Here is a 15,363-nt window from a genome sequence, read left to right on the forward strand (position 1 = left end):
GTCCGTTCCACCACCACTCGTTCCCCCAACTCTCTCCGGGGCTGACAAACAGATGGACGGCTCAGAGCTCCTCCTCAACACCATTTCTCAAACAGATAGACTGATTAACGGCAGCGGAGAGAGGGGAGATTTTTCTGCTTTGTTTTGTCTTTGCAGTCACTCTTAAGTCGCCGAGGGTGGTCCGACAGAGTGGATACTATTTTTTAAAGTGCTTTTAGCTAATTTTGTGTTCTGCAAACTGAGATTTTAAGGGATGAGTTCACCAAGAAATGAAGACTCAGTCGTTATCCTCCTCTGCCCCATGGTGATGGGAAGTCAGGTGAAGTTTTCGTAGTCCACGAAACATCTCTGGAGCTTCACAGCGAAACAGCTTTCTGATAAACAACTGAAGTGGATGGGGTCTTGTTTTAAAATGTGAAAGAAAACAACATTAAATGCCTTCATAATCATGCGCCGTGATCCAAATGCGTGACGGGAAGCTTGCTAACGCTTTAGGTTCAGCAGCTACAGCCAAGATTTCTGCTTTAAAAAGTTTAAAAACATAATAATTAAAAATGATTTTCAAATCAAGTCGGGGTTTCTCAAGGTTTCTGGAGAATTAGATTTAATTTGAGGAGCCATCTGGAGCCATTTTATGTTATTTTATCTGTTGTTTTTAAAATAAGTCTCCATCCACCTCCGAGTTTCCATTCCGGAGTAAAGTTCTTAAAACATTAAAGCTGAAATCTTCACTGTACCTGTTAAGTTAAAAGTGTCTGCATGCACCCCGTACGAGGTGGGCGCACGAGCTCAACCGGACATTGAGGGTGTTTTCAATTAAATTTAGCATCTTGGAGCTTCCTTAAAAGTTCACCAAACAACCTTTATTTGAGCCATATTGTGTTTTTTTTTCCTATTGTTCGTTTTTTAAGTCTCCAACTAGGAGAAAGCTGCAGCGACTACCCGTCTTTGCGTGCACACTTCTTGACACAGATCAGTATTCTGGTTCAGAAGCTGCAGAGCTCCAGATGGCGAGGTGTGAGGTGTACAAGAGGGCATACATCAAAAGTCTCCACATTAAATCTGAGCGCTCCAACACACCTCTAAATACCTTTCCTTTGGCTTTTTCTGCTCCTAAAAGCAAAAACGGGGCGGTAATGACAAAACCAGGGTTTCACCTTGCAGAACAAAAAAGCATTTGTCAACTGTGGCGCCGCAGAGGACAGGCTGTCACAGTGACGATGTGAAAAGTGATGCATATCGGAGCGTTGTGGTGCCCTCTGTTTGTACTCTGCTGTACTGTACATACCAAACGCTGCTGAACTCAGCGGGTGGTGTCGAGCAGCCTGCACCACCTTGTTTTCCTTTGCAGAGCACCGATCCACTCTGAAGGTTTGCACCAGGAGGAAGACAGCAAAGAGTTAGTCGGATGTTTTTTGTCTTTATGTATGCAAGTTATTAAAGTCTCCAATCAGCCCCCCCTGCTCTGCTGCGCTTGGCAGGATTCAGGCGCCAACAGAATCTAACAAACAAAAGAATTTGAGATCTGTTTTTATTAATCTTGCCGGGCTATGGAGGCCCAGACCTGCCAGGTTAACAAATAAGAAAAGTTAAACCTACGAAAAGTAAAAATGCAACGTTGTGAAGTCAAAGTGATGATTATATTTAGTTAACAGAAGTCAGATATGTGAAGAAGTACATCAAAATGTCTAAATAAACAACAAATATAAGATGATCAGTAAACATCATAACATGAGACATTAAAACAAAATGATGAGATTATAAATCAGAAATATGAAAAAAGAAGGACACATTTTGAGACAATGCCTCAAAATAATGAAATAATGAATAAAGATTATTTGAGATTAAATAAAAAATGTGAGAGAATAAATAAAAGCATTGAGGAAAAAGAGTAATAAGTCAAAATGTTGCATTAAAGAGTCAAAGTTATGATTTCTTTAACAATTTAAATCAAAATTATGAGCTACTGAGACAAAAAGATGATATGATATTTTACTAACTTGAGACAAGTTTCTAGACTTAATGTCTTATCACAAGATAAAAAAAGAATCTAAATTATGAGAGAATAGGTCAAACGTTAGTAAAAAAGTAAAACATGATTATCTTATTGTTCTGACAATATGAAACTCAAAATGATGATAAACCAAGTCAGTATTAAATAATTAATCCAAATGACTTGAGGTTAAGTAAAAAAGAAAATGAAGAGAATAAATAAAAGCATTAAGGAAAAAAGTTTAAAATGATTTAGAAAAAATATTATTGTCATGAAATTATGAAACACTAAGTCAGAATGATGAGAAAATAAATCAAAATTATGAGGCACTGAGTCAAAATTGTCATAAATATAAGAGTTTAAGTGAGATAATAAGTCAAAAAAGAAGTCAAAATTATGACACTTAATTTGTTTTTTACAATTAAGTCAAAATTATGATATTTCCTTTTTTTCCTCCAAAATCTTTAGAAAAAAAATGAAAAATCATGAGTTAAAAAAACAAAATAATGAGAGAATAAGTCAAAGTTTAAGAGAATTATTAAAGTAATTTAAATAAATAAGTTAAACATGTTTATATGTTATTATTGTTGTGATTATTGTCATAATGTCTAATCTCCCTTTCTCTTCATGGCAGCATTCATCCTCCATACCTGCCTGACCTCGAAGTAATTAAACAGAAAAATGACATCAGAACCTGCCAAACTACAAACGTCAGCCTCAGATAACCTCCAGACCGGACACGTGTTTGTGCTGAAACACTTAAAAAATGAGTATACTGAGATCTGGTCCAGAAACCCGCTGTGGGCTCCACATTCCTGACTCCTGCCAAAGGTCCCCTTCACAAAAACTCTGACCTCTGTTGTCTCCGTCTGTAAAGAAGAAGGGCGCTCGGTGTTGACATGGCCAGTATAACCTGAAGGACAGTGGGTCAGGAACCAGCAGCTGTCTCAACACTGCCACTTTTTTTTTTTTTGCATCTTTGGATGGCCTGTAAAGGTCACAGGAGAGTCAACAGTGAGGGGAAGGAAAAGTGACAGTCATGGAGGAGGAGATTTGGACAAAAACTTACCATTTTTTCTTTCTTAAATCAAAAACAATTGAGCCAGAATTCATAATGCTGTGATTCAGAAAGTGTTTCTTTTCCTCCTCGGTGGGGAATTCCTGCATGCAGAAACAAGAGGGGGGTGGAGGGAGGTGAAGGGGTTAATTTGTGGCCGGGGAAACCTGATGCTAATTAAGTCTGAGGAATGCCACATACTGACATCGTAGCGCAGGAGCCCTCAGAGTGGCTCAGGCGTGGAGGGAGGCGGCAGTAATGCGTCTGTCTAATGTTTGTATTCCTTACTGACAGACCTGAGAGCAGCCGCGCACAACCTGGAGCTGAAGGTAGTCACCTGTCATGTGTCTCTATCAAGCATCATGTGAAAGTTTGTTTTGAGGATCACTGATTGACTTTTTCTTGGAGATTTCATATCTGAGAATCTAACTTTTCCTTCTTTCGCAGGGGAGAAAAGAGATCAAGCCGATGCAAAAAATGGTTTTAGTGGCACCGGCGCTGTTGCTGCTCCTCTCCTGGGCATCGCTGCAGGCTGACGCAGAGGTCTGCCGGGGGGCGCACTGCTCCGGCGCGGAGCACGCCGATCCAAGACCGTGCACCGGAGCGCACTGCCCGGGGAGCAGATCCTCCAGACCTCCCCGCCAGTACAACCCGGCGACGCAGGGGAGGGCGGCGCAGATAGTCGCCAGCCAACACCACGCGTACCCGGGCTCTCCAAGAGCGGCGTCGGAAGCGCACCACCCGGCGGCCGCGCAGCCTCTCCGCGGGCGGCACGGTGACAGCAGCGGCGGCGGCGCGCGGTTCAGAGCGCTGGAAGCTCTCCCCGCAGGGTGCACCGATCTGGACTGCGCCGCTCTTGTGAAGCAATTTCAGCCCACTAATGACACCCGAGACTGTAGAGGGATCGAGTGCAGACTGCCGCTGAGGATACGGCCAAGTAAACCTCGAGCGAGGTCGTGTGTGGGAGAGGGATGTCTGGTCGGATCAGAGGAGAGCGTCTCCTCCGCCGCCGCCGCCGCCGCCGCCGGCAGCCAGCTCCCTCCTCCCGTCCATCTGTCCGACAGAGCCGCGCAGTTTCTGGGAGATTTTCCGGAGCTTGGATATCCTTCACCGGAACTTGGCAGCGCGCCTCTGGGTGTCCAACTCACATGTGACATCAAGCCAGGTCTGCTATCACCATCATAAATGTCATCTTATAAAATTAACTGATGTGTTTAGATGATTAATGTCTGTTTAATCTCTATCAAATGGGACTTGTGAGACATTTCTGGTTGAGAGACAAGCTTATGAGTTATGATCTTGGCCTGATTTACCAAAATGCATTGCGTCCTCCTCTTTATTGGCTTTGACCCCCTCTCCCCACCTGTGATCAGCAAAAGTGGATTCCAGTCTAGAAGGAAAAAGGTAGACTAATGTTGACCTTTATCCTCGACTGATATCTGCAGCAGCTCAACTGGAAAAAATGTCTCGGAGTCAATTGTCCAGAAAATGTAGAGAGCTTTGATGTCTGTCCATATAGGAAACTTTCACCGCCTCCGCCAACAGGAAGGGGTCACCGGGTGTTCACGCTTGTTCCTGCACATCTCATTTAATCGCCTCTGATCTCATCTTTCATTCTGCACCAGGTGAGAATGAAGTTCCCTCTGAAGATGCCCTCATCCTGCACCTCCAGCTGACCAAGGGTCAGGAGAAGCTGGTGGAGGCCCTGCGAGCCCAGCAGGTTGTCATCCGTGACCTGCAGCTGAAGCTGGCGGACCAACAGGAGGCGCTGCTCTCCCAGCAGCGGGAGATCCTGGACCAGCAGCGGCGCATGTACGAGCAGATGGACGTGGTGAAGGCCCAGTACGGCCTCCTCTCGGACACCGTCAAGCAGGTCTCCTTCCAGGGCCTGCAGGGCGAGCTGCAGAGCTACTTCGAGAACCACCTGGCGGGGCTGCAGAGCCAGGCCCGCAGCCACCTGCAGAAGTCCTACGCCGTCCACAAAATGGATGTGGACACGAAGGTGATGGATGTGGTCGGGGAGGCTCATCTGCCTCAACCTCTGCTGGGGTGCCCGACGCCCTGTGGGCAGGAGGAGTTCTGCGATTTTCAGAGGGATCCACCGCAGTGTGAGAAGTGCACCATGTGTCCGCCGGGCTTCTTTCTGATCTCGCAGTGTTCTCCGACTGCAGACAGGATGTGCCAGGTGTGTGACCTTTCAGATACTGATGCTTCCTCATGACTAACAGCATTTTTTTACAGCTGTCTTGATGGTGAGAATGATATGTGTCCTATTTTTGTGTTATCTGTGAGGTGTGAAAACCGACTGTGACTGGGTTTCAGCTGTTTCATCGGTTTGTCAGGAATAGCAACACTTAAAGGAGACATTGTATTCTTATTATTATTCTATTTATGGTTACTACTAGAATGCAGTTTTGAGAGTTTTTAGCTCCTGTCTCTTTTAGGTCCCCTCGCCTTCTGAATCCCAGGTGTGCTCTGATTGGTCAGCTCTCACAGGCCTGAGCCATAACGTCGCTTGCCGTAACTCAACTTGGCTCTGCCGTGCTTTCAGCTCCCAGTTAGCTTCACTTTTAGCCAGAATATAGGCTTAAATTATGCAAACGGGGTGACGTAGTGATGTCAAGAAGTCACAGAATTAGAGGCGGGACTACTGACGAGGCATTTAAGGAGCAGCGTTTTCTGTGGGGGAGGGGAGCTTCCGTTGAGCACGAGAACATTTATAAAACATGGAAGGAAAGGAAACAACTGGGGAGCAGAATAGGTCTCCTTTAAGGGCCTGCTATTATCCCTGATTAGTATGGAAATTAAGTTAAAGTGAGTTCATGAGGCGAAAAATATCAGCTGTCTGCAGCTTCAGTGCAAAAACATCAATTTCAAAATCGCCTGAACCTGTTAATATCACCCCAAATATATTCCTGATGTTATTCTTCATTTGTATAAATTGCAGGACAGAGATGAATGCCTCGAATTACCAAACATTTGTGGAGAGCGAGTGAAGTGCCTTAATACTCCAGGTGAGTTCAACACGTTGCTTATTTCCCCCTAGAACCATTTTCTTCCTTTCTTTTATTCATAGTTCATCATGTTTGAGTACAATCAGTACTACAATGCACCGCAGCTCTAATATCTTCTTTTCACTCCTTGGATTCCCTCTGGTCTTGACTCCACAGGGGGCTTCAGATGTCTGGGAGTGTCTGAGAGAGATGCAGTGATGGGCTTGTGCGGTCACGACTACTTCTACAACCAGGAGCTGCAGGAGTGCCAGGCCTGCTCCGACTGCGACGGAGAGCCCATCACTGTCCCCTGCACCGCCGTCGTTGACTCTGTCTGCGGCCCGTCTTCAGAGAGCCGCTTCTCCCAGTCTTGGAAGGCCAACGTGGTGGTTCCCCCTCCTCGGACTTCTGGCGCCCACATCCTCCCCGGGCTTCAACTAAACATCCGCGGCAAAGAGACGACGGATCTGCTGTCCAACGAGGCGGGGCAGGTGACGTTCCTGCAGCACGGCCTGGTGTGGTTGGATCACAACTTTGCGATAAAGCACAGCTGCAGGAACTTCCTTCAGGTGGGGATGAGGCTCAATGGGAGCCAGGAGGAGGAGGGCCGGGACCTCAGCGGCGCTCGCATCGAACAGCCAGATGGGAAGTACTTCCAGGGCGTCAGCGTCAGCAGCGGCGTCGAGGTGGAGCCCAACCACACCTTAACTCTGCTGCTGAAGAGCCCAAATCAACACTGCAACCACAGCAAGGATATTCACGTCTACGATGTCACCACTCCCTCTTTCAGCCTGCTCTGGTTGTCTCATGATACCGGTGCGGTAGCTATGACGGCTCAGTTGTCCCTGTTGGCGCACTACCAGACCAGCTACCGCCCAACTTTCCGCATGACCTCCGTGTCCGACCCGTATATGATCATTCTAAGCCACGACAACCGCGCCGTGCGCTTTACAGAAAGCGGTGTTGTAAAGTTCGTCCTCCAGCAGGCGCTCTACTCCATGGGCCAAACCTGCATTCGAGAGGGTTTCTCCTTGATCGCGTACACTAATCACAACGGGACCGGCCAAGAGGTGATGCAAGCCTTCAAGACGGGCGTCAACTACAGGGACACCTCCATCACCCTCTCTGGCGCCGTGAGCGTGAACGGCGGAGACACGCTCAGCTTTGAGATCTCATCTCCGTCCCAGTGCAACATCCGCTACTTCGGGGACAGCACTGGTATCAGCATGTTGAGCCTCATCTGGATTCCTTCAGCGGTGTCATCCGCCCTGACTGCTACTGTGTCCAGGACCGGTCTGCCCTCCGGAGCAGTCAGGAACAAGCCGCTGTTATTCCAGCAGATCAGCGCGGACACACCGCAGGTTCATTTGGCGCGCTCAGGGGAGCCGAACAGCCGGAAGAACTTTATATTCCACGAGAAAGGGACGGCGAACATAGCCCTGAACCTGAAGCTGATACACTCTTGCAATATTGTAAAGCTCACCTTGCAGCAGGTGGGGGGTCAGGGCGGGCAGGCAGGTCCTGTGGCTCAGCAGGTGTCTGGTTATATGCCTGAGGGGAGCCAGTGGGCCAGCGTTGGGCTGCGGGCCTCATTTCAGGTGCAGAACGGTACAGCTGTGTTTGTTACTCTGGACTGTATCCGCGGACGAGTTAACCAGATAACACACGAGGGCGGCACTAACATTTCGATCCTCTGGGTTGCAGTCTGATCCAAGAAAGGGATGAAACCTTCAGTAACACACTTTGTGAAAGAAAAAAAAAAAAAGACAGTTTTGCACGATATTGAATTGCAGAGCAGATTCAACAACTTACCAAATGACGGAAGAATACTGTTTGATCAAATATTACACATATTTTGTCATATTATTGTTTTAAATGCATCAGCTGTTTAGACTTTTATTGTGAAAAACTCTTTTGTGTATGATGTACATCCTGTAAGTACTGCCTTTGCTTGAAGTACTTCGGCTGGTTGAGCAGTGACCAATTCTTTATGGAGTGTGTGTGTGTGTGTGTGTGTGTCTGTGTGTGTGTATGAGTGTGTGTACATACATGTGCAGTGGTGCTTATATATGTGTGTGTGTGTGTGTGTGTGTGTGTGTGTGTGTATGAGCGTGTGTAAACACACACTGGCATGCCTACTTTTGCATAATGAGTCGTACGTATAACCTTCCATTCCTGCACATATTTAACTTGCGTACTGTATGTAACAAACCTTTCTGTATTATATCGTTAGGCGTTTGAAAAAAATGGTTTGACATTTCAAGGAGATATGCTTATTTGCTTTCCGGAGATTTAAAGGTCATATTGATAACATTTTCACTGAGACAAATCTTTGAAAAAAAAGAAATAATAAATCTACAGTGCTTGTAGAAAGGTGCAGAATAAAGTATCTATTGTCCTTTAAAACATTGTTACGATTGTGAGTTATTAGTTTTAAGAATTTTGTCAGATCCAAAATGATTGTTTTGTTAACTTCTGTGTAAGAATTTGAATTTGAACTAAGAGAAAAACAACATTGGTGTCACGTTTAGTCAACAATCAACAGTCTTGGTAGTTGGGAGAAGAAATGTAAAAATAGCAAGTTCTACGTTATGCCCCAAGCATACCGTACTGCCCTGATGCTAGCTAGATAGCATTAGCAACGCTTGTTAATTCAACAAACTAGCAACAACATGAAGGGGCGGAGGATTTGTACAACAGTAGTGTTGTCACATAAATGCAATTGTAGCGGGATGATGGAATGCTGAATGTTATCGATAAGACCTTTAAATGAGAAGATTGACTCCAGTTTTAGCAGCTGGTTAGCCTAGCCTAGCACAAAGACTGGAAACAGTGGTAAACAATTAGCGTGGCTCTGTCAAAAGGTAACAAAATCCACTTATCCATACAGAACCTGCAGTAACTTTACTAGACCAGTAAATCCAGTAACTCCATTGTGGGATCCACAGGAATCTGCTGAGCTCATTGGCATCATTTGAGTCTAACCTGTTTCTCCCTGTTTCCAGTCTTTGTGCTAAGCTAAGCTAAGCTAAGCTAAGCTAAGTTAACTGCCTGCTCCTGGTAGCTTCACACTAACCCCACCAACACAAAAGTGGTATCGATCTTCTCATCTAACCCGAGAACAAAAAGCAAATACACGCATTTTCCAGAAAGTCACGTTAATGCTCTGAAGAGTTTGTCATGTAAGAGCTACATATACGAAGATACTACATAGTAAACTTTCAATACGGAGGAGTTTCTGGTATTGGATGACGTTTTTGATGATATTTATTTGCCTTTTATAAAAACATGACTTTGGCATTTACACTATAGAATGCATATATTTGTCAGACATGAGAAAAATATACAAAATATGTCCTGTATAATGCCTGTAATGCACTGAGTAGGCAGTGTTGATATTCAAATACATGCAGTGATAGCTTCTGGTTTTTTTTTTGCACGCGTATAGTTTAACACAGTATTGTGGAATGTGCAAACATCATACTTTGTTATTCTTTTGCCTGAATGCTGTTTCCCTGTGAAGAGTTACCCATGCGTACCGGTCCTAATTGCCTCTGTGTGTATTCTGTCCTCGAAACAATTAGGCACAATTAAGTGTTGGCACTGAAGCCGCCACTGAAATTCTTCAGCTTTACTCTCACTTCATTATGTTCAGTGTTTTGTGTTTTTTTTTCTCTCTCTCGCTCTCTCTGTTGTTGTTGGGCTTTCTGCACATGTCAATGCATGCATGTTTGTTCAACACCAAATAAAATGTACATATATTTTGCCAGAAAAATGAAATTTCTACTCCGGCTTGTAAAAGCTAAATTGCCTTGTTGGTTTTAATCCAAAGAAATGTCAACATTAAGCGCCAAAAACAACAAGATATCCCACCAGTTTGCTGGATGATTTCCGTTGGCTTGTATGAATTTAATTTAGCATCATGTGCACCTGAAGCATTCCTCTCCTGCCACATCACCTGGCCTCTCATGTGACCTGTATTCCCGTATCTCGACAGTGATTTTATAGTGGACTTACCTCTCATGAAAGTCATCAGCGGCTATTAATTTCCATTAAAGTTAAAGGGTAAAAGTTTAACTTTCAGACGTTACTCATTCCATCTAATCTCCAACATACTGAACCCATTTAAAAAGCCACCTTATTCAGCAGCAAAGGTGCCAAATTTGCAGACATAATACCTGGAAAGTCATACACTGTATTTTCCTCTCAATTGGTCTTAATCAAGTTTAAATTGTCCCTCCATCTATTACAAATAAGAGAGCTTTTTTCTTCGGTTTAAACAAATAGCCTGCGAGTCAATGAGAGGGAGAGACGGGGGGGGTGGGGGAAATAAGGTCTGGTTGTGAGAAACAATCAAATGTTTCTGTCGGTTGTCTGAATTGAAAACAGGTGTTTGAGCGGAGCGCTGCTCCAGATGTCTGACGCTGTAGATCAAATGAGACCCACAGCACATGAAGAGTTTCAGAGACATCAGAGGGAGAAACAGGGACAGCGAGTCACAGCAGGAAAGAGGAGGAAAAAAAATAACAGGAGAGGAGTGTGTGTTTACTGCAAACGTCGTCTTTAAAGCTCCCGTACTCGCTATCGTCTACATTAACAGATAATCAGAGGCTACGTGCTTATTTCATCCAACTTTTTAGTTCCCCTTACCTTCTATTTCTAGCAACTGGCAACTGTTTCCACCAAAACTCACTTCACGCTTCCCCACCCTGTGCAAAATGGCAGACAGATAAAATTAGCAATTAGCTGGTGAAAGCTGCCAAGTCAAACGTCTCGCAGCGATTGTAAAGAGCCAGTTATTTTCTCCTGGAATGGGTAGAGGCCAGAACTACAAAAGTAGAGAACAGAACTAGATTCATCAAGTGGCCAGAAACACTCCAGACAGGGTACACTGATTGTTAGGAGACCTAATGCGCTCAGGTGAGATCCATCAAAGTGGCAACCAGTCGCTGGAAGTTTTGCTTCTTCTTGTGAACAATAACTGTTCATTAATGATCCAAACCTCAGACCATATGCCGCAGTCACTACACAGTTGTGGTATTTCAGGAAGTAGCAGCGTTTGAAACATAAATTGATCGCTATTGTAAACGGCACGAATTACAAACTACTTGTAATACGCCCCAGAATGAAAGAGAGGAGACATCATTGTAATTAAATGATAGGGTCTGTTACACGTTTTGGTGTGCAACCGGACTGCACAGGATGAATTTGAATATCTTTATTGATCTTGTGACGTCATCAGGTCGAAATATAATATGTTTAATACTTTGTTCTATAACCGTAAACCTGCAGAACTGATGGCATCCGAATTAGCTTACCTGTACATGAACATTTGAAGCCAATTATCATTAAGAATTGGGAGAGGAACCTGCTTAAAATCGACATGTTAGCATTGTCTTTGTAGGTTTGTTAGTGTTGTCCACTAAAATCCAATTGGTTAAAGTTAGGAAAACATCATGGTTTGGCTTAAAATACATGTTTTGGTCGTCACGATCATGGGTGGAGATGGTTCGTCTTCACCCGAAAAATAGCTTGTTTTGGTCCCACAAAAATAGCTGTAAACGTCCCCAGGTGTCCTTAAAATTATCCAATGGTGTGACTCAAACTGTGGTCGGCTGTCTGGCAGCCATGTTTGCTTTTAATAATAGAAGATTAGGAATAAAATAAGAGCATTTTGAAATACTTTGACTCCCGTCTAGAGGAAAATGAGCTGAAAGCTTAAAGCTCACCAGCTGAATCGCGTAGCTTCATTATTGAACTTGACTTAAACATAAGATTTCTTCAATTCAGGTACAAATAACACCATCAAGTTTTCTGTTGTAAGAAAATAATCCACTTATTGTCTTTAATTTGTTTTAAATATGGCCAGGCCTATTAAAAATGTGATCAAGTCGTACCCATTTGCACGGTAACATAACTTTGTACCGTACAGAAGTGTTTCTTCAGCATTATTCTGTAACTCAACGGCAAAAACCTCCATAATGAGGACATTTCAATTTCACAATGGATTTAATTTCCTTATTTAGACTATTTAGTGTGATTTATCCCCAGAAGAAACCAACAAGCTGCTTAAAAAATCAGCGACATCATTACAGACTTTCCTCACACCTCGTAAATCCACTGAGCACCGCGACAGTAACACAGAGTCGGGAGGACTGCAGCATCAAACACAACCACATGCTCTAAACATTTCTCTGTAGACAAGAGGCCTCGGCTTTTACAGTAACATCCGCTTCTGATTAAAGCGAGCCCGTCTCCAGCTTTGTCCTCTTTAAGTCAACATCGGAGCAGACTGGGGCCAGGTTTGGGTTAGGAGGGTGTTCACCTCGACCGCAAATCACTGACTGATGTGTCTATTAACATGACACCATGTTGTAGTTTCCCAGCACACACGAACAAATGATGCGGATTTAGAGGGTTAAGTTTCATATTTTCCGAACTTTAAAAGCGGTAATTTTAGATGTATTGGCGTGCTCAGTTCCCTGAAAGGCTTGTGCTTTTTGGAATCATCAGAACTTGCCGTTGTGTTTAAGTTACTTCCTCACATGCCTTCGACTGTTTGAGTCGAATCCAAACACGAAAAAAAAAACCCTCAGAAAGCAAATAAACTCACAACAGATGCATTGCGGTGATGAATGATGCCTCTCTGTTTTGCCACAGATACGCTGGCATGCAAGTCTGCAGCCCATCCAACATGTCCTCAGACCTCAACGACTGGATGGGGGCAACTCCCAGAACAACATACATGACTGTTGGAGAGCACTAGAGAGAGGAGATCTAGACCTTTGTCATCATGTGGTTGACTTTAAAAGAGTTTGGTCACGGTGATGTGCAGAAATGACTTGGATAGACTTGAGAAAAGATCATGGTTTGGGTTCAAATAAGTATGTTTGGATAAAGCTCAGTAAATTACGTTACATATAAGTTAAAGATGTTACATTTGGGTCTCCACCGTTTGGCGTACATTGTCGTTCTTTATACTACGTCCCCTGACTTCCTCCATTGCTCCCATCATATTAACGGACACTAGAGGTCACCGCGAATACATGTAAATATGTGTCGTACGTAGCTGCTGCACAGACGAGCTACACATTTTTTTCTGGTGGCCCATCAAACTGCATGTGGATTGATTTTAATGTTTTACATAAACAAGAGGTCGCTCCTTGCAAACTCCAACATCTTTGCTCACTGTCACCACTGTCATGTCATCATTTCCAGCAGCAGAGCTTTATTTTGAGCTCTCAAAACCGACTGTATGCTATCTGGTCATGATTAAACAGCAGAAAGACAGCAGTTTGCGACCAGCTAGCTGAACAAAGTCAAGCATTTAGCTGCAAAAGAGGAGGTGGAGACCAAAAACTGAGCACAAAGTTTAAAGCTGCAAGTATTCATTTATAGTCAACTTTTTGATGTTATGGTGAATTTACGATTTTAGCCAAGATCCTTGAAATGTCATACATACCATGTTGATATTACTGCAAATCCATCGTATCACGTTCAGATCACAGAGGGGTTCAGAGGGGATGGTGGTGGAGAAGGCTGCCAATCCAGTGACCGCAGTTCCAGACTCCATTTCAACATTGTAAGTGTGAAACCACTGGATATTTATAAGAAGGCCTCCGGACAATTTCCAGCTGAGTTTGTGGCTGTGTTTATCATTTTACAATCCCATGGTTGCATAACGGTCCCTTTATGCTAAATCACAGAAAAAAAAAAAAAAAAAAAACTATTTTAAAGAGTGGAGCGTGGAGGATGAACTGAGGAGTCATTGAGGAGTGAAGCTGCTGTCTATTCTGGTGGTGCAGTATTGGATACTTCTGTATCTTTTGCCAGATAGCGGCAGGATGAACAGACTGTGGCTGGGTGGCTGTTGTCTTTCAGTATCCTTTGGGTTCCGTGCAGACATCTGAGACATCTCACTGATGTATCATCACTGACAATTAATTTAATGGTTGTTCAGGTATCTCACTCAGAGATGTTGTGTGGAAAGATGTCTGAGCCGATCTCTACTTTCTCTGTCTCTGAGAGAACTTTGTCTGACGTTGTTGCTTCTTAAGTGCAAAGCTACACAATCCTTATATGTGAGTTCTTCGCGAGTGGTTGTTTTTAGTCTTCGTTTCATCATTAACTCTCGGTTGTCCTCCCTTCCTTGTGCGTCCACTCATCTGTCGCTATCTCCTCCCCTCCTTCGTCCATCTGTGCCGGTGTTTTTCTCCTCATTAGAGAGCTTACTGATGCATGAGGCAATGGGCTGGCAGGTCAGTAGCCGCTACACAAAAGTGGGGCTCGTATTGAACTGCCTGTGAAAAAGTTTCTCGCTCTGACAAACACACAAAAAGTTGACCATCTATCTCTTCGAATTCCTGAGATTCTACGTCACCACACATAGAAAAAGTCTATTAAAGACAACTTATTCTTTTATAGCAGTGGTTGGTTGCTTGACAATGTTTTGTCAGTCGAAACCTCCACTACAATTGGAAATAATCATGCAGGAAATGCTGTATCTCCCTTTTTCCAGACTTGGCAAGACTTCTGCATAGTTCCTTCCAGTGTCGGGTAAATTCCCTGATCGCTAGGAATGCAGAATTTAATTTTCTTGTTCTTTAGCTGACCTTAATCATTTTTGCGTCAAGGGCAATCCGAGACTCCCGAGCCACAGGGATCAGTCAGTCTGGGTGTGGAAATAAATACCCGTGTGTGTGTGTGTGTGTACAAAACACACATGTATATGTAAAAAGAAGTGAGGCCTGTCTTGCTCGCTTCATGAAGAGGCCGTTTAAAGCGCTGATGATGAATAATAGGTGGGCTGAATATGTGCGAGGGAGTCCCTCTGGTGTATATTTAAATGGCGGAGAGATGCTCTCTCACTCATATCAACTCCCCCGTGGTCCGGGAGGTTAATTGCTTTCTCCGGCAGGCGCTTACAGATTAACTATCTCACTGAATGCATCCATACAAATGACTCTGCATATACCACAATAAGTTGGGCAGAGTTTCCTGTATGTGTGTGTGTGTCTGTGTGTGTGTGTGTGTGTAGTAACATAGTGTATGCCACAGTAAGGTAGGCAGGCAGGGTGCACAGCGGGGTCGGAGAAGCTAATGAGCAAGGCTGACTTTGACTGAAGAAGCGGGCTCGACGGAGGATGTTTGGATTAAGTAGTGTTCAACAAAAGTGAAGCAGTTCTGCATTTATGTTATTAAAGCAGGTGCAACAAGGCAAGCATGGATTTGGGGATTCGCAGGTGAAATTATGGATATTTTCACCTGCACAGTCAAAGTGTTTTAGGCTCAGGCTGTGTTACAAAAAGTACATAGACTAC

At 44.1% G+C, this 15,363-nt stretch overlaps 1 protein-coding gene across 1 annotated transcript; it reads left to right on the forward strand.

Annotated features, from left to right (window-relative positions):
• Window positions 1-2,894: 2,894 nt before the first annotated feature.
• Window positions 2,895-9,850, forward strand: nell3 (NELL (neural EGFL like) family member 3). Its single transcript, XM_030399054.1, has 5 exons — window positions 2,895-3,379; window positions 3,498-4,215; window positions 4,676-5,235; window positions 5,998-6,064; window positions 6,221-9,850. Exons 2-5 carry the CDS (start codon window positions 3,519-3,521, stop codon window positions 7,750-7,752), a joined length of 2,856 nt encoding a protein of 951 aa, XP_030254914.1. The 5' UTR covers window positions 2,895-3,379; window positions 3,498-3,518; the 3' UTR covers window positions 7,753-9,850.
• The last annotated feature ends 5,513 nt before the right edge of the window (window positions 9,851-15,363 follow it).

Source organism: Sparus aurata, chromosome 19 (genome assembly GCF_900880675.1).
Source record: "Sparus aurata chromosome 19, fSpaAur1.1, whole genome shotgun sequence".
NCBI lineage: Eukaryota > Metazoa > Chordata > Actinopteri > Spariformes > Sparidae > Sparus > Sparus aurata.